Here is a 19,942-nt window from a genome sequence, read left to right as displayed (position 1 = left end):
TAATAAATCCACCTCGAGGCCAGAATGTTTGTGGGTTCAAGTCCTATTCCAGAGAGTTAAGCGCATAATCCAGACTGGCAGGCATATCAGTGCAGTATTGAGGGAACCCTGCACTGTCAGAGGTGTTGCCTTTTGGCTTGCACCCCTCAAAGGAGCAAAATTCAAATAGGGTTTGAAAGCAAATTTGAAGCCATGCGCAGTTGAAGTAATTTGTCAGATGGAGCACTGCAGGATCCAGAGAAGTTAATATTGGTTGGAAGAGTTTGAGATAGTTCACGGATCAGCCTCAACTTCAGTGAGGGTCACTGCACAGCTTTGTAAAGGAGCCTACTGCTTGAATTGCAGTCTCGTTTGAGTAAACAGGTTTTTATAGCTGAGAGAGCTGGAAGGGAGAGGTGAATTCCAACCATTTGGATATGAGCCAGGAATGGTCCCATATGGCAGCCATGGGTCTGTCCTTTATGTGGCTACCTATAGAAGATGTTACCCTTACCCCCCCACCCCCATCCCCCCCACAGACTCTTGCCAGCCTGATCAGCCCAAGGCAAGTGTGGGGGAGGAGGCAGTTAGATAACAGAATTTTTTTAAAGTAAAAATTTGATCTTCTTGGGGTTCTAGGCTAACTATTATTTTTCTTGGGCTTATTGGCCGCTACAGACCTGCTGGGCTCATCATGCTGGGATCGCTATCCATGACCTGAGCTGGGAACTCCAGGCATAGAGAGATCCTGTTCCTGACCTTCTCCTGATCTTTTCTGTAATTTGCCTCATGTGGGGACGGACAAAATTCCACCCTCATGTACCAATGATTGTACCAATCTCATACCAGTACTGCAAAGGGAGGCCCCTGCCAAAGGTGTGTCCTCCACCCTTTGGCAGGGGTCTCCCTCTGCAGTACGGGCATGAAATTGGTACAACCCCCATATAATTTCATAACCTAGCTTACTATCTGGCAATAAACTATCACTTACAAAAGCCCTCACTATAAGTGGTGGTTGCATTCATGAAAATCATTAATTTAAGTGAATCAACTTTATGTGATTCATGGTTCCCCCATAGAAATCAATGTCAAAGCTGAAGCCAGGTTACATCGGACATTCCTTGAATGGCAAGAAAAAAACAATGTACATGTTGAAATATTGTACCTACCTTACTTTTCAGCACAATGTATTCCTAGGTGAAATAACTTGCAAAATAAACCACTAAGTACGAAAGAGCTCCTGTAAAAATTAAAATTAGATAACACTCGCCAGTCACTCTCTCCCTCTCTCAGACAGTTCCTCGGGTTCAGGGATGACTTGCTTCCACTCTGGTTCGATGGGTTGAGGAGATGTTTTACGTCTTCAGGGATGCTTTGGGGACATCCCTAAAGCGTTTCTGCAGAGCGGATTCGAGTGACTTCGAGCCTCGATGCTGGCTGTATTGGCTGGGGGAAGACTTGGCTGCTGCACTATAGGGGGTAGCCCAAGAACTCTAGCAATATCGACTGCTCGTTCGCCAGCCTCAAGGCCTTTTTAAAACATCCAATTTCACTGCTAGGCTGATGGATTTCCTTGCTTTCTTTACAGTCGCAGGCACACTGCCACCACCTACTGTGCCTTTCTCCTCATGCTTAAAAGTGATTTAGAAGTCTCACCCACAGCAAAACTCCAAAATTTAAATAAAATTTAGATCTTTCAACTTCTTGTTTGAAAAAAAAATGAACTTTAAAAGTGTTTAAAGTCTCACACACAGCAAAATGCCAACATTTAATAAGCTCTGGCTTTGGATGCCTCTGTGTTTTTTTAAAAAAAGATTCATGTTCAAAAGAAGGGAGGTTATGCTTCAGTTGTACAGGGCATTGGTAAGACACACATCTGGAGTACTGTGTACAGTGGATTTCCTTAATTAAGGAAGGGTGTAAATGCGTTGGAAGCAGTTCAGAGGTTTACTAGACTAATACCTGGAATGGGTGGGTTGCCTCATGAGGAAAGGTTGGACAGTCTAGGCTTTTACCACTGGAGTTTGGAAGAGTATGAGGCAACTTGATTGAAACATAAATGTTCCTGAGGGAACTGGACAGGATGGATGCAGAGAGGATGTTTCCTCTTGTGGGCGAATCTAGAACTAGGGGTCACTGTTTAAAAATAAGGGGTCACTCATTTAAGACAGAGATGAGGTGAATTTTTTTTTCTCTCAGAGGGTTGTGAGTCTTTGGAACTCTTTTCCTCAAAAGGTGGTGGAAGCAGAATCTTTGAATATTTTTAAGGCAGAGGTGGATAGATTCTTGATAAGCATAGGGTTGAAAGCATAGGGTTGAAGTAGAAATGTGATAGCATCGGGGCTAGGTGGGATTGTGGAGTTGAGGTTAAAAACAGATCAGCCATGGTCTTATTGAATGGTGGAACAGGCTCGAGGGGCTGAGTGGCCTGCTCCCGCTCCTAACTCGTATGCTTGTATGTTCATACATTCGTATAGTGTTGCCTCGAATGCCACACTACGGATAATGGCGCCGACCCTACAGGACCCAACGTTGCAATGAAGGGAGCCGATATGTGCTGCGTGATGACACAGAAAACGTGATGGCGCGAGAAAAAGCTGTATACTGGAAACCGGGATTTATATCAGAGAACCAGGACCTAAAACAAACACCACTTTGTAATGAATCAACTTAATTTAGGGGAACTTCAAATGGGGACTTACTGTACATTGTTTTTTAATCTGCGAGAAACTCTGAAGAAACCTGGTGACATTAGCTGGAGAAGTGAGTGATGAAATAATAATAAAAAATGCTGGAAAAACTCAGCAGGCTTGGCAGTGTCTGTGGAGAGAGAAACAAAGTTAACATTTCGAGTCAGTTTGACTTTTCTTCAGAGCTAAAGAGAAGTAGAAGTGTGATGGACTTTATACTGTTTAAGAGGGAGTGGAACAGGTGGAGCAAAATAGGAGGTCAGGGATAGGTGGAAGCCAAGGAGAGATTGACAAAGATGTCATGGACACCAGACAAAGGAAGTGTTAATGATAGTGGTAAAGACTAAAGAAGGTGCTGATAGTGGCATCAAGGTAAGAGCAGAATGTGTCAATAGCTTTTACCTGTTCCAGCATTTAAGGAAATGGGGGCACATTGATCAGTGATGTTTAACTGAGATTCACCCATATTGGGTGAGCACAGATTAATTTAGTAAGCGTCAGTATGTTTTAATATTTGGGAGTCACAGATTATGCAAAATAGGTGGTTGAGAACTTATAAATGATTTTAAGGTAGTATATTAAATTTATTAAGAAACAACAGTTCAGATATGATGCATAAGCTAAATAGATAGGGAAAGCCTATGACCTGTGAGAGCAATTTACTGATCCCAGAGGACAAATGGACAGATGGCACTGAGTGAGTGTTGATCTCTGGAGCTTGTGGCTGCAGCCTTCTACTCTCTAACTGAAGCGTTAGGAAACTCTTCTCCCGGTCTTCCTCTATCTTCCCTGGTCTTCCTCCATCCAAAGAAGACAACAGCTTGATGAGTATTACCCCTGCCTCCAAGCGCCAGTTCATATACTTTATTTCAAAGGGCTGGTCATTTAACCTATGTAAATCACTTATTTGAATATCTCTATCCAATGATCACAGGATGGGTAACCAAGGTGTCATCAACCCCTTATCCATCACTTTAGCTCAAGGTCACCTTTTAGTTTACTTCATGCTGGGAGCCACTTGTTAGCCCTTACTGTATAGATAAGAGCGTACAAGACACATCCCAATCGACTTAGGAATGTCAACATGGCTGCCCAAGCCAGGAGGCCTCAATATTTCTAGGGACTTGAAGAAGGGGATTCCAAAGAAGAGTCACGTTCGACTTGAAATGTTAACTCTGTTTCTCTCCACAGATGCTGCCAGACCTGCTGAGTTTTTCCAGCATTTTCTGCTTTCGTATTAGAGCAAACATCCTCCCAGCATCTATCCTGCCATTTATTTATACATTTTAATTAGAATGTCTCTCATTCTCCTAAACTCTGGAGAGTATAGGCCTAGTCTACTCAATCTCTTATCGTAGGACAATCCTCTCATCCCAGAATTCTGTCTAATAAACCTTTGTTGCAATGCATCTGAGGTTAGTATAATCCTAAAGAGAAACCCAACCTGTTTTTGACAAGTCAGACTATCTAATTGCAGATTAAATGCTTGGCAACCCTGGTTTAGACTTGTTAGGGCTTTTTGTACCATAGCATGTTGGTTAGGCAACATTAACCTTGTGCTGACCTTTACCACATTCCAACTGCAACTCAGCAGCTGCCTTTAACATAGTCAGTAATATGACTTTTCATTTACCGTTGCAGTTACCCTAAAGCTGCCTTTATTTACGTCTCTCTCTCGCTACTGAAATGAGAAGCGTAATTTAACAAATTACCCCAGAATCTTATATAAATGGAGATGTACACTTAACAATGTCTGTCAATCCTCAATGCCCTGCTTTATGCTTAACTATTGGCTAGAGGGAGTTGTGAGCAGCCATTTTTTGTAGTTTTGCTCTTGCTTTGATAACATAAAGATCAGTCAGGCACAAACCACCATCTCTAATCATGGTACCAATGGAACTTATGCCACTAGCACCACTTGGCATGCAGTAGGCAGGTACTGCCCTGTGAGGTGTCCAGTTCCACCTCTCTTGCGCCCCTCCCCCCTTTTAGATTACTAAAATTCAAAATCCTACATAAGCAATACCGACCCAAAATTTCTTGTCAAAAATTGTTAACCTTATACAAGAGAGAAGAAAGAGTGCGTGTGGTTTAGTAAGTTATTAAGATTTGATCAGCTACATCTACCAGAAGCCATTACCAACAGTATTTGGTTTTGATGCATTTAAGGGGAAGTTGGATAAGCACACATAGGAGGAAGGAATTGGAGTATGCACTGCTAAGCTTAGAAGAAGAGAAGTGGAAAGAGGTTTAAGCTGTAAGTGCTATGTAATTATGTTTAACAATCACCTCTTGTATTGGCAAGTTGTACCACTAGGCTTAGGGGGAAATTCTTTTGCTACATCAGCTCACCAACAAATTTGCCACCTGCACCCAAGCCACGGTTTGACTGGATGAATGGCACAGAGCCCCAATCTTGTGGTACTGACCTTATTTTCAAGTAATCAGTTGGAATTGCTGACAACTGGAGGAGATGATAGGTCCTGCAGCTTTCCCACAATGTCAGTGAGAGAACTGGAGAAATGTTGAAACATGGTTCCATGCATCTTCAATATTAAATGTTTCTTTTCATTGCAATGAAAAGCCAAAGCTAATAACATTCCATTTTGTGGTCAATGACAAGGAGCCTTTCATCAGATCTGCAACAACAAAGTAAAAAATACAAGCTACTGACGTATTATTGCCCAAAGGATTGAGGCCCAAGAAAATACCGGCTCATCTCCTGTTTTGCCAAGAAGTTTGAACTTGCTGAACTGTCAATGATGTTAATATCAAACACAGAGGCTTCACTTACATAAAACTCGCAGATAAGATGCAAAGGAATGGGACTAATTAGATTGCCCTTTCAAAGAGCTGCCACAGGCACATTGGGCCAGCTGTAAGTTTCTATGATCAGGAAAGCAAACTGCACAACCAGGCCTGGGCTGGGCTTGATGCCTGCATTGGGAAGCTGCTATGGGCTGATGCACATGATAGCATCTTCTGAAATAGAGATAGCAGACAATGGCATAATAAGTGAAAGGGCTAATAACATGGGAGAAGAGATGGGAGAAGGTTTCACTGCGAAGCAGTGGAGCTCTAGTAACAGGCATGGGCCTGTTTTATATAAATGAAAATAGACAAAGAGGCATCAAGATAAAGTGCGCCACATACTATGAAGATGAGGAGCTGTATTTTGGGGTATTATGACACAGCTGATGGTAAGGGCTGAGTTGTTCAAATCCCAGAGGGAAACTTGAAACAGCTGTCATAATCTATTTTTGCAATTTGTATGTTTCGAGATGCAGGCTTTGAATTCAGTAGTAATAAGACCACCAAGTCTCAAGAGGTTTTTTTATAAAACTAAATTAATCATTTATTATTACAAGAAAAATTGTTATCACATACATATGTCTACAAAATTGCTACTATAATAACTACAAAAATCTCCTAATCAATCTGACCCTCAGTTACACCCCCATAAAGGCAACAGTAAAACTTATAGATTTTTAAAAAAACCCAGGTAAAGCACATTTGACCTTATGAATTCAAAATAAGATTCCTTGCAGATACAGTTGCAGGTGTACAGGCTGGTTAGCTCTTAAATGCCTCTACCTTACACACAAACTCCTTTCTATTTATACCTAGTTTTTCCTTTGAATATAAATTTCCCACTGTATTACTACGTTTTTAACAACACACCTTCTAACAATAACATTTTATCTCACTAATTTTATTAGTGATATAAACATATCGCTTGGCGTCTCCCAGCTAGGTGCAATATTTTACTCCCACTCTTGAATGCTTTATTCAACAAATGTAAATGTACACTTAACCTTTTCAACTTCCTTACTGTTTACCTAATTAACATCTCAAACTACTATACATCAAAGCACCCAGACTAGCTAGCTTTAATCCAATTTAGACACATGCACAGACACACACAGATACTACTAAACTCTATTTTTAAAACAAATTCCAATAACATTATAGACATTAATCTCTTCATGGCAGGGGTCAGCAGCGAAGTGATGATACTCGTTGCTGGCTTGAAGAAAGCTGCCTGTACTGACCTAGTCATCTTTATGGCCTGGATTTAATCTTTCTTGGTGTTAATTTCATCCTGGCATTGACTAGAGGGGATCTCCAGTGTCTAGTAACAGTGATATCATTAAGCAGGCTAAACAGCCAATCAAATTGAAGAATTCTCACAACAGCAAACCTGGAAGTGAAATGCACTGATTATCACCACTTCTTAATCAGTTGACAGAAAGTGAAATAAAGATTGGGACATACACATAGGATTAAGGTACAAGTTGAAATGTCATAAACAAATGCCTTAAGTTTTTTTTATTATATTGAGAACCTATAGATTTTTTAAATCATAATAAAGCACCCTGACATTCCACAAATAAGTGATTAGTTTTTCAGGACCTGAGAGGTTGTTCAGCAATAGTTATGAACTCATGTGTGTCTAAATTGGATTAAAGCCAGCTAGTCTGGGTGCTTTGATGTATTGAGATGTTAATTAGGTAAACAGTAAGAAAGTTGAAAAGGTTAAGTGTACATTTACATTTGTTGAATAAAGCATTCAAGAGTGGGAGTAAAATATTGCACCTAGCTGGGAGATGCCAAGCGATGTGTTTATATCACTAATAAAATTAGTGAGATGAAAATGTAATTGTTAGAAGATGTGATGCCATTAAAAATCCGGATTACACCTCATTCAATCAAGCATTATTTATTAAAATGTTTTTAGAGATGGGCTAATATCCTAAAAGAGGAAGTTCACTGAAATTCAAGTTATTTAAAAAGATTTCCTTCTGTAGGAGTTTCAACAGTGCACTCTGTGGAGGAGCTGGAATCACTGACTGCAAATTCTGGATTACTGCAGGGACAGCAGTCTTGCTGACATTTTGACAGCTGTAACGATAGTGTATGTTGCCATTATTACAAATCTCAAAATCCAGGCTATAGAAGTACAGCAGAACTAAACAACACCAGTAACTTGTATTTTTATGGTGTAAAATGCCAGAAATACTTAGCAAGTCTGGCAGCTATCATGGCCATGTGAGGAGGGGTAAAAGCTGACTCTCTGTCCTATCACTTCAAGTCTGATGGTAACAGTTTTGGTTCTAGGGTTTTGAAGGATGAAGGAATTTTACTCGATGTCTGTGTTTAACTATTTACATACTGATTGCAAAGAAATGCATCTGACAGGCTGACTTGAGGTTTAAAGCAAAAGGAGCTAGTTTTTATTGAGTTAAAAACCCACCCAGGTAAAGATAGCAAAATATTTAAATGTAAACCCATGCTTCTCAAACTTTGATGACCACATTCACACATAAAAACATGCAAAATTTACAAATTATACTGTTGATAGTTTCTATCTTTGCCAAATTAAGGTTCAATGCTGAAAGATAAAATCTTCAGAGTTCACAGCTTATGAGTCCTTGGCTAGTCACCGAGGCAGCAGAAATATTTCCAAGTTCCTCTAGATTATAGTAGTTGAGGTGAAGCCCATTACTGCAATTACTGAAAATAGTTTCCTTTTAAAAACATAATCCATCTTTTCTAGAAGTCGATGAGTTTTGTACCTGAGAATTCCTTCGGTGGAAAATTCACTATCTCTGTGCTGGATTTTTTAACCGTAAGAGATAGGGTCTTAACTTGGGAGAGGAGAGAAGGGGGCTCTTTATTGCTCCATTGGCAGCTTTTCCACACTTCTCACCACTGTTTGTAGCTTGCATTCTGTATTAAAGAGATTTCAAAATGGTTACTTCAGACACATCACCTCCCTCTCCCCCATATTGATTTCAGGAGGTGTTTGCTTATCTGATGTCCGAACCAATGGTGCCTTTGTTTCATGGCTGGGGTGTGAGTAGATTCTGTAATGTCCTAGCCATTAACCTCTGAATGAACCATTGTTCATCTTGATGAGATAGGAAAACATATTTCATATAACTATTGTTCTAACAGATCTTCTGTCTCTGTGGGAGACAGAAGTACAAATGCTTTGCCCAGAACATTTCATTAGATCCCTTTGAAGTGGTTCCTTGACATTCTCAGACGTGAAATTCCAGAGAAGAATGTCATGGCATGTCTAAATTGTATTCCACATTGGAACTTCCCAGAAACAGGTCATCAGCGATACCGGATGTCAGGTGGAAGCCATCTTTAGTCAGTGTCTTCTATTGCCTTTAAAAAGTCATCTTTAAACATTTGAGTATATATTTGGTCAGCCAGTGAAATTACACCCATGTAATATCACCCATGCACAAGTCACATCATCATGACACAGCATCTGTGGAGAGAGAAAGAGAGTTAGTGGGCCAAATCTTTCTCTGGGCTCAGGAAAACATGACCTGTGCACTTTTGTTGCTTGCAAACATCACACCAAACCCATATGTGACTTCACACTCCATTTTTGTCTTTTCACACCAGTGTCGGGTTCACAGCGTAGGCTGAGCTGCACTGGAGTGCATGAGAAGGCCCACCTTGGTTCTCCAACACAGTATCCCAGTTCCCAACAGTCTTTAATAAGCCCCTAAACCTAATTCCTCCTCTTTCTCATCCCTCACCCACCTGATGCCAACCCATGCCTCCTGAGATCACCGATGCTACCCTATGCCACCTCTATGCCCCCATATATCCTCCATGCCCCCTCAGAACACCCGCTGACACCTCTATGCCCCATGTATTCTGCATAGCCATTCACCCAGTATGCGCTATGTTCAGTCCTTAGATTCCATGCAAGATTAATGGAAATAATTTTACATTCCTTGGGAAAACCCCAGAATGGATGATTTTAGCTGTTGATGCCAGTGTGAAGGGATTCCTTTGGTCTCCCCAGAGAAACCCCATGAAGTTTCAAGGCAGTCTGGTCTCAGGATTGTCAACACGTTGTCAGCATCAGCAAAGCATCACAACTAGAGCTACCTTTCCTACCCCTCATCTCCTTTTAGGTCCATGCCCTCCCTCTAGACTATCCCTGCCCAGTTTTGGACTCAGTCCAGATCTCAAGCCATGATTTCATCCCATCAACGCCTTCTTATTCCATCCCTGGCCTAGTCTTTGGACTCACCAAAGGTAGCACCTCTATCCGAAGAGAGCAGTCCTTGTCCGGGATGCATTTCTCAGCCCAGTGTTCTACACACCAATGCCTTTCCTGCTATTGAGAGGAAGTGACTGAGAAGAGACCTTAAAGAGGCATATAATAAATAGCATGGGGAAGGCAAATCGGCCACATAACATCAAACTAAACTGACGGTAGAACAAAGGAACGTAGATTCTAACTAGCAAAAGGTGTATTTAAGACTGTTCTTCAAAGCAAGAGTAATCAATATATGAAATGGACTTCTGAGCAGAGTAGTGCAGGGAAAGAAACATGGAATCAACTAAGGAATAGCCGGATATTGTAATGAGGGCACTGTAGATCTTTTTGGAATTCTTAGAAGTAATACGAAATGTACACTGGGGTAATGCAGTAGGTGTAATATGTTTGGATTTTCAAAAGCCCCTTCAATAAAGTATCACATAGTTAACTGACGGCTAAGGTCACTGTTTAAAAATAAGGGGTCACTCATTTGAGACAGAGATGAGGAGAATTTCTTTTGGCCTCAGAGGGGTTGTGAGTCTTTGGAACTTGCTCCCTCAAAAGGCGGTGGAAGCAGAGTCTTTGAACATTTTTAAGGCAGAGCTAGATAGATTCTTGATTAACAAGGGAATGAAAGATTATCGGGGTAGGCAGGAAGGTGGGGTTGAGGTCACAGTCAGGTCAGCCATGATTTTATTGAATGGCGGAGCAGGCTGGAGGGGCCAAGTGGCCTACTCCTGCTCCTAATTCATATGTTCGTATCTTGGGTCAGGGGACAAGTAGCAGAATGAATACCTAGCTGGCTACAAAGCAGAAAGCAGAGAGTGGGGGCGGAGGTGTTAAAGATAATTGCTCAGATCGGCAGAGGATGGGAAGTGGTATCCCACAGCGATTGATGCTTCGATGGCCACTGTTCATCATTTACATAAATCAAATGAAGCAGGGAGTTGGAAGTACAACCTGAAAAGTCATCGTGGACACTCAGTTGGAGGGTATAGTTAATACTGAGGAAGACTGTGATAAAATACAAGAAGACATGCAGAAAACTTGCAGAATGGGCATGTAAATAGCAAATTAATTTTATAGATAAGTGTGAGGTATGTGTTTTTGTAGCAGAAATAAAGAGGCCACATACTGCTGGGAAAATAAGAGCCTAAATGAGGCAGTGGAGCAAAGAGGGATATGTTCACAAATTATTTAACGAAGCAGTGGAAGTTAACAATGTCATAAGAAAGCACTAACCTTCATTTCTTGAGGAACAGAATTGAAAAGCAGGGAGATAATGTTAAAACTGTATAGAACCTTGGTTAAACCACTCTTGGAACAATGCGTACTGTTCTGGTCACCCTATTACTAAAGAAGGACATAAAGGCACTGAAGAAGGAGCAAAAATGATTTACCAGGATGATAGCAGAACGTAGAAGTTGAGAAAGTCTGAAACCCCGTTCTTTTTGGCTACATTGACTGCCAGATGAACAATGCCTCAGTTTTAAAGCTTTCATCCTTGTTTACAAATTCCTCAATGGCCTCACCACTCCCTATGTCAGTAATCTCCTACAACCCTCCGAGATACCTGTGCTCCTTCAATCCTACCCTCTTGCACATCCCCGATTTTAATTGCTCCAGCATTGCCTTCCACTGCTGAGGATCTAAACTCTGGGATTCCCTCTCTATTCTTCTCTGCCATTTTCCCCTTCCCTCTCTTCCATTAGGGCGTCCCTTAAAACCTACCTCTTTGACCAAACTATTTCCTCACCTGCCCTAATCTCTTTTGATGTGGCTTAAGGTGATAAATTTTGTTTGATAACACTCCTGTGAAGTGCCTTGGGATATTTTAGTATGTTAAAGTCGTTACAGAAATCTACAATTTTGTTGTTGTGGAAAAGGCTAGAAGTAGCTGAGGAGTGGCCTAGGAAGAAAATTCAGAAAGTCACCAATGGTAGTGTCACTGTGGGTGTGATGCATGAGCAAATTTTATAGTCAGGTTAGGTGAGATCTTTACAATTATCAATTAGATCTTTAAAATTATTAAATGGTTAAGAAAATAGTTCATGACTCACAAGGTTATGCACTTTGGCAGGAAGAATAGAGGAGCTGAATATTATTTAAGTGGAGAAAGACTGCAGAAAGCTGCAGCACAGAGGGATTTGGGAGCCGCAGTGCATGAATCACAAAAAGCTAACATACAATTCATCAGGTAATAGGGAATGCAAATGGAATGTTGGCCTTTATTTCAAAGGGAATGGAGTATAAAAATAGGGAAGTCTTGCTAAAACTATACAAGGCACTAGTTAGACCATACCTAGAATACTGGGAATAGTTTTAGTCCCCTTATCTAAGGAAAGATATACTGGCATTGGAGACAGTCCAGAGAAGGTTCACTTGGTTGATCTGGGTATGGAGGGATTTTGTTATGAGGAGAGATTGAGTAGGTTGGGCCTGTACTCATTGGAGTTTAGAAGAATGAGAGGCGACCTTACTGAAACATATAAGGTTCTTACGGGGCTTGGCAGAGTAGATGCTGAGAGGTTGTTTCCCCTTCTGGGAGAGTCTAGGACCAGAGGGCATAACCTTAGAGTAAGGGGTCGCCCATTTAAGACAGAGATGAGGAGGAATTTCTTCTCTTGGAGGGTAGTGAATCTGTGGAATATATTCAAGGCTGAAATAGACAGGTTTTTAATCAGTAAGGGAGTCAAGGGAAATGGGGAAAAGGCAGGAAAATGGAGTTGAGGACTATCGGATGAGCCATGATCCCATTGAATGGCAGAGCAGACTCAATGGGCCGAATGGCCTTCTTCTGCTCCTATGTCTTATGGTCTTATGGTCTAATTATGAAGGGGATTGATATGTAAAAGGTGTTTCCACTTGTAAGGGTGTGCAAAACTAAGGGCCACAAATAAAAATATAGTCACTCATAAAATCAAAGAATTCAGGAGAAATGTTTTAACTCAGAGAGTGGGAAGAATATGGGATTTATTACCACATGGAATAGTTGAGGTGGATACCTTGGCGATATTTAATGGGAAGTTGATGGGATGAGAAAGAAGGGAATAGAAGTTATGCAGATGGGGTGAGATGAATGCAGTAGGATGTGGGGAGCGGACCAGCTACCTCAGCTGGATGAAATGTCCCGTTTCTATCGCTGCCATACAAATTCTCTGTAATGTCATTGTATGGAAAATTGGTCAAAAGTCGTCCACATCTATCTTGTTGAGTCGCCCTTCAGCATTGAGTGATAGCCTGCAGAACCCTGGGGTTGTTTAGATACTGGTGACTGCAAGCCCCCTCTACCATGCGGAAACAGTGGAGCTCCTGTTTTGAAGGCAAATATACGGGGGGTGGGGGGTGGGGGGTGGGCCCTCAAGCAGTTACATTATGAGCTATTTTTGGATCAGTAACAGATACATCACAATGACTATGAGACACAGAATACGCTGGTTTTTTTTTTGGGGGGGGGGGTACATTTTTAAAGCATGCATGAATTTCCCCATCCTTTGTAACGGATTTGAAAAAAAAAAACAGAGGATATTTCCATTGTAAAGTGTGAGATCACTGATGAGATCACCTCTGCACCAGAATGTACAATGCCAGAAATGAGAGATACATATATGTGCATAAAGTCAACCTCCACGAACTCAGCATCACCGGCGCCCTCTCCATAAAGGAAATGCGGAAGCGAGGCTGAAGAGTGATAGCGGGGAGAGTATTCCCTCCTCTGATATTCCGACCTCCCGATGATAGGGGGAGGTACGCGCACAACAAAGCCAATTGCGATCCAGCGAGCGGCGGCTCCTCCTTCCCCCCCTGTTGGTGCCTGAGCTCCGAGCCCCTTCCTGCCTCTCATTACAATCGGACCAGATTCCGGAGGCGGAGCCGGCGTTGACAGACACGCACGTTATTACCCCCCACTTCCCCTCCCCTCCTTGCACATATATCCCGGGCAGACCACCACACCACTAACCCCCCCCCCCCCCCCACCCCCACCCCCACCACCAACAACCTTCCCACTTTCCCCCCCCCCCCCCTCTCCCCCGCCCCCTCTCCCTCTCCCTCTCCCTCTCCCCCCCCCCCCCCCCCCAATCCTCATCCCCAAACCCCAAACCCTCTCCGGCCACAGGAGCTGAGACATGGAGACCGAGGTGCACGTCCCGACCGGCGCCCCTGCCGTGCCCAAGTTCACCACCTATGTGGACGAGAACGACGTGATCCCCGGGGCTTTGGAACTGGTCGGGAAGCTGCGGCCCAGATGGGACGTGGAGCAAGTGAAGACCAAGGTAAGGAGGGAGAAAATGGGACAAGTCCCCCCCACCCCCCGCCGCCGTCGTCGTGAGCTGGACGTTAGTCACCTGGAGTGTCCAGCATCCCTGTCATTATCCTATCCCCTCAATGACAGGTGCAGCGTAGCTCAGTTAAAGGGCTGCTGCTACCAGAGAATTTGGATACGATTACAATTGGTTACATTGTTTCATCAGCCTCCAGGCGGCTGGATACATTTTTTTTGTGTGTGGATACTTTTTTGAGGGATACATTTTTTTTTGATACATTGTGGGGTGACTGCCTCTCCGCTCACTCCAGAGGTGGGGGGGAGAGGGAGAGAGAGAGAAGCGGGATCCCAGCCTCTTCCCACCTACGTTTCCTCTGCCTCCTCTGGAAACAGCCCAGTGACAGCCACCGAGACGCGACCTGTCACTTTCGCCTTTGAAATTGACACCCTCCGCCTGAGCATGATCGAAATCCCAGGGATCTGGGGGGTGTGGGGGTTATCTCCGTCTCAGTAGGCTGGCAGTGTGGTCTTGCAACCCTTTATGTTAGGTGTTTAACTGTGAGCACTACATTGTGCCACTAACGGCGATTCACATCTCAAACTTTGGTGCAAATGTTTTTATTTTTTTTTCTCTCTCTCTCTCTGTTGGATCCCGTCTCTCGTCGATCCTCCGTCCTGATTGGCTCTCAAGCCCACCAACCCTTTGGGGGCCGGGTTGAGGATCTGTGTCTTGGAGACAGGTTGTAATCACATTTCGAGTGCTGACTTCTGGCCCAGAGGCTGTGCTTTATAGAACAGACACACACCATCAAAGTTGCAACTCCCTTAATAGCGCCAAAGGTCAGCATTTGTCAAGTACTCCATTTGTTAAAGGTGCACGTTGCACACTCAGACCCCAAGGGTTCTGCAAAAATACAGTTATCCCAAGGACTGTTTGTTCTCCCTATCCCAACAGATACAAATTAGGAGCAGGAGTAGGTCAATCGGCCCTCAAGCATGCCCTGCCACTCAATGAGCTCATAACTGATCTGATTATAACCTCACATTCCCACCTACCCCTTTCGCCCCCTTGCTTATCGACAATCTATCTAGCCCTGCCATAAAAATATCCAGACTCTGCTTCCACTGCCTTTTGAGGAAGAGTGTTCCAAACACTCATGATCCTCTGACAGGAGAGAAAACCCCCTCAGCTCCGTCTTAAATGAGCAACCCCTTTATTATTAAAAGAGCGACCCCCTGTTTCTAGTTTCTCCCACAAGAGGAAGCATCCTTTCCACATCCACCCTGTCAAGGCCCCTCAGGATCCTTTGTTTCAATCAAGCCGCCTCTTATTCGTCTAAATTCCAGTGGATACAAGCCTAACCTGTCCAACCTTTCCTCATAAGGCCATTCTACATCACAATTCATTCACAAGCCCATTCTAGGTATTAGTCTAGTAAATCTTCTCTGAACTACTTCCAACACATTTACGTCCTTTAAATAAGGAGACCAATACTGTACACAGTATTCCAGGTGTGATTCCTTTCCTCAGATTGTTGTTTTTTTTTGCTACAGCCATGTCTTCATTCTATTAATGCATGTACTCGAATGGCTTATTCATAACATTTAAAAAAAAAGTAATCTTCTTCCTGGAAATGTTCTTTAAATGCCTATTTACACCATCTTCTCTTGGGGTCTCATTTCAACCCAAATTTTATTTAAACATTTTTTGGTTCAATTCTTCTCACTTTAGGTGGGAGTATATACACATGGAGTCAGCAATTCAAAAGATTGGCTAATTATTGTCTGACTACAGTTGGTTAATTAATGCCTGACAAAATGCCAAAGTTGGCTGGCTTAGACCGGCTTCAGATATTTGATTGACAAGGGAGTCAAGGGTTATGGAGGGCAGACAGGGAAGTGGAGTTAAGGCCACATCAGATTAACCATAATCTTATTGACTGGCAGAGCAGGCTTGAGGGGCCGAATGGCCTATTCGTCCTATTTCTTATGTTTTTCTGCAGTGAGCACATCGCCTCAGCTGTATTGTTGCTGCGCACTTGTTATGTACTTGATTTAAATGTTCTTAATCTAAAAGAAGGATGTTCATTTATCCGTCCCACCCCCCCCCCCCCTCAACCAGCTTATATTCCACCTCATTTCTATATTTCTTAGTTCTGATGAAGAGTCATACGGATTTGAAATGTTAACTGTATCCCTCTCCGCAGATGCTGTCAGACCTGCTGAGTTTTTCCAGCTATTGTTTTTGTTTCAGATTTCCAGCATCTGCAGTATTTTGCTTTTATCTTAGTGTTCATTTATATAGTGTTTTAGATATAGATGTGCCTTTCATAACCTCAGGACATCCCAAAGTGCTTTAAGCTATTGAAGAACTTTTGAATTGTAGTCACTATTGTGATGTAGAAAACACAGCAGCCATTAAGCGCATAGCAAGCTCCCACAAACAGCAATGTGATAATGACCAGATAATTGGAGTTAGTAATGTTGATTGGCTAGGAGACTGGTGATAACTCCCCTACTCTTCATCAAAATGGTGCCACAGTAACTTTTATGTCCACTAGAGTGAGGAGAGGGGCTGTTGTTTCCAAGTCTCGTTCAAAAGATGGCAACTCCAAAAGTCCAGCATTCCCTCTGTACTGGTGTGTCAGCCTAGACTTTGAACTGGAGTGCTGGAGCGGACTTGAAACCAGAACCTTAAGGTATTTAAACTCTCTTGCTTTCAAAGACTTCTGGAGGAAGCAAAAAATCCTCAGAGAGCGAGTAGACTTAACTTTTCTACCCTTAACAACCAGCGCAACTACAGGAGTTGATGGTGGGAAATTCTACAGATGCTTGAAATTGTTCGCAATTCTGTCTTGCCTATTGTGAGATGGAAATATTCGGTGAAAGGCCAGTCTTCTGAGAGAGGCTGAGTCACTCGAATAAAAGAGACCTGGACAACTGAGCAGATAAATATTATGTTTTTGGTTAAAGTGATTTTTTTTTTCCGAAAATCTTTTTTCTTTTCAACCCTTAGGAAATTTCAGTTACTGAGAAGGAAACTGGGACATTTCAGAAAGCTCGTTGAGCAACTTGTGGGAAGCCAGTGGCTAAATTGTGTGACCATGACAAAAAGTTTAACACAGGCAGTTTCCAGTGTAAATGTAGATGTAAGAATATATAGTTGGAATGTGTACTTTTAAATAAGGGCAGAATGTGCAGTTTTACAGTGGAAACAATTATATTTGTATGCCTTGGTTTAATTGGTAGATTTAGAAGCCTTGACATTGAGAATGCCTCTTGAGAATGTGATTGTGAGATTCTTTCACAAGTGGTAGCAATATAAGCCATCTTGAACGGGTTATTGTCATTCGTGACTGACTCTGTAACTAATGTAACTAATTAGTAACGAGGGAGCAAAAAATTAAGATTATCAGAAAAAGGAAGTGGTGAATTTTTATACGGAGAGCATTAATAGAACATGGAATATGTGATCATGAGGGATGACTGAGCCAGAGACGACAATCTTGTTTAAAAAGAATTTGGAAAGGAAGGATATGAGCAAACAGCAGGCAAGGGTTGTGGACCAAGGTGGCTAGAGGGAGTTAAACTACAGATCAGCCATGACTAAGTGAATGGTGGAAAGAGCTTGAGGTGCTGAATGGTCTAATCCTAGTTCTTCTATTTCTCAATGGCTTTAAAGTTGTTAGTTTCAGTTTAAAGGCTAGCACAGTGGGCTGAATGGCTACTGCTAATGCTGTAATTTCTATGTGTAGCACTGCGGTCACTCAGCTGCTAGGGCAGTATATAGCTGCTGCAGCTGGGCAATTGGATATAATAGCAATTTTGCAATATTTCTAAGAAAGTATGTAGTAACACCCTCCAATAACTGGCACAGTCTTGAATGTAAGTTTTTTTTTTGGGTGGGGGTGGAGTTAGTGCAATGATTTGTTTCATGACCAATTTTCTCTTTGTATTTACATGTCAGTGTAAGCCTTTCAACTGCTTCATGATAGTCACTAAGTTATCCAACAGGAGATAACTCTCCCTCCAGGTCTGCAAGTGGCTGCTATTGTTCAGCACTATCATAAGTACAACTCACCTGCCAGAACTGGTAATGGTCTAACATTGAAACCTCTTATCTACCTCATGCTGGACATTCCCCAGGTCCCTCCCCCATCATTTGTGGCAGTAATCCTACTTTGAAAGTGAACTCCTGTGAATTTGGGCAAGGAGGAACTTTGTAGAGCTTTACTGCTTAGAGCCTTGAACATAAACACCAGCAACTTGAATCAGATCAGGTATCAATTCTGGATTATGTCCCCAGAGCAGTTTGGCCAATGAATGGAAGTGGGTTCCGTAAAGTGAACCATTCCTAGAATAGATTTGTTGGTCTACGAAAGTTGGGGAGAATCCCTAATTCAAACTTGAACTAACCCTGAGAGGCTGTCTGCCTACGAAAGCCCTTGCATTGAAATCCACACATGAACCTAAGCGTGTAAGGTCTAGCATGCACACAACACTTGAGGAGTTGCACTTTGTATTAAGCACCAACAATTCACAACTGAGCAGATTAAAAATGAATACCAAGAGAACCCATCATTTCATATCACTTTACAGCGTCAGCTATAGCTCAGTTGGTAGCACTCTTGCTTCTGAGTCACAAGGTTTTAGGTTCTAGTCCCACTTGAGAGAAAAAAAATCAAGATTTAGATGGCAATACACTGAGACCCCATCTGCCTGTCCAGGTGCATGTTAAAGATCCCATGTTTCAAAGCAGAGCAGAGGAGCTATCCTAGTATTCTAGCTGACACTTATCTCTTAATCAACATCACAACAAAGAAATCATCTGCACATGATCACATAGTTGCGTGTGGGAGCTTTCTATGCGCAAATTGGCTGCTAGGTTTCCCACATTACAACGGTGACCACACTTCAAATGTATTTCATTGGCTCTAAAGCACTTTGGGGCATCCGGTGGTTGTGAAAAGTGCTACATAAATGCAAGTCTTACTTTACTTTTTCTTTTACATGATGTTTAGTTAACCTGCCCTCTCTGAAGGAGAGGTGCCAAGCAATAGCCAATAGAAAAACTTGTAATTAGTTTAATTAGTTTTTAATTTGAATTCAGGATGTGCCCATTAGGAGCCTAACATAAAGTATCACAACAGTGGCTGTAAAAAGAGGGGCCAGGTGAGCAACCAAATGACCAGGCAGAATTACAATAATATACTGTCATTAGGCAGAAGGTTTCCTGTTCCAAGGGTGTTTACCATCCGAGAAATGCTGCTCCTTTTCACATCTTCAATTAGCATACAGTCACCTACTCAAGATAAGAGAACTTTGCTTCGCATCTAGCCTATGCACTGCCTCAACAATGTACCATTTCCTTCCATATCAGTGTAGGCTTTATTAATGCCGCATTTGTAATCTTTGTGAGCTGTAAGTCTGACTTTCATTTTTGGTGTCATGATCCCAACGTGCAGAGTGCCTACTGATAGCACTGCATCAGCCGGCATGTTGGAGGCAGGGTGGGATTTACAGCAGGATTCGCAACACGCAGTGTATTGTCCAGCAAGCAGTTTGTGTGCTCAGCAGAATCTGTATCAGTGCATGATAGCAAACATCCTACAGTCTATTTAAAACATGAGACACAACAAGCAACTCATTACTGAAACTGCAGCAATGTCACCCAATACAAGCAGAATGATCTCTCTAGAAAAAATACGGACGGTAGAGGGTAGTTACATATAAACTATGTGCATAAAATCAATCCCAGTCACTTACAGCTGTGTGGTCTGCAGGCGTGATTGTTGGAGGATCATCACCATTTTGGCTGGGAATAGTGGTGTCACTAAGTGCAGCCCTAAAGTTGGCTCTTAGCACCATCAGGTAAGAACAGAAGTCCAGGTTCCTGCTCTGAATCGCTAACCGACCTGGTAAATTAATGGTAAC

General features: G+C 42.4%; 1 protein-coding gene across 3 annotated transcripts in view; it reads left to right on the top strand.

Annotated features, from left to right (window-relative positions):
* The window catches only part of LOC121282038 (ethanolamine kinase 1-like), a 155,024-nt gene that overhangs the window by 75,706 nt on the left and 59,376 nt on the right, over window positions 1–19,942 (top strand). Inside the window, exon 1 of one of the 3 annotated variants that reach the window (XM_041195398.1) lies at window positions 13,825–14,018. The exons of the other annotated variants lie outside the window; for them this stretch is intronic. Coding sequence (XP_041051332.1) covers window positions 13,872–14,018 — 147 coding nt within the window. The 5' untranslated portion in view covers window positions 13,825–13,871. Of the gene's footprint in view, window positions 1–13,824; window positions 14,019–19,942 lie in introns of those variants that run through there. 3 annotated transcript variants of the gene reach the window in all.

Source organism: Carcharodon carcharias, chromosome 9 (assembly GCF_017639515.1).
Source record: "Carcharodon carcharias isolate sCarCar2 chromosome 9, sCarCar2.pri, whole genome shotgun sequence".
Classification (NCBI taxonomy): Eukaryota; Metazoa; Chordata; class Chondrichthyes; order Lamniformes; family Lamnidae; genus Carcharodon; species Carcharodon carcharias.
This window is presented reverse-complemented; position numbering and strand designations above follow the sequence as displayed.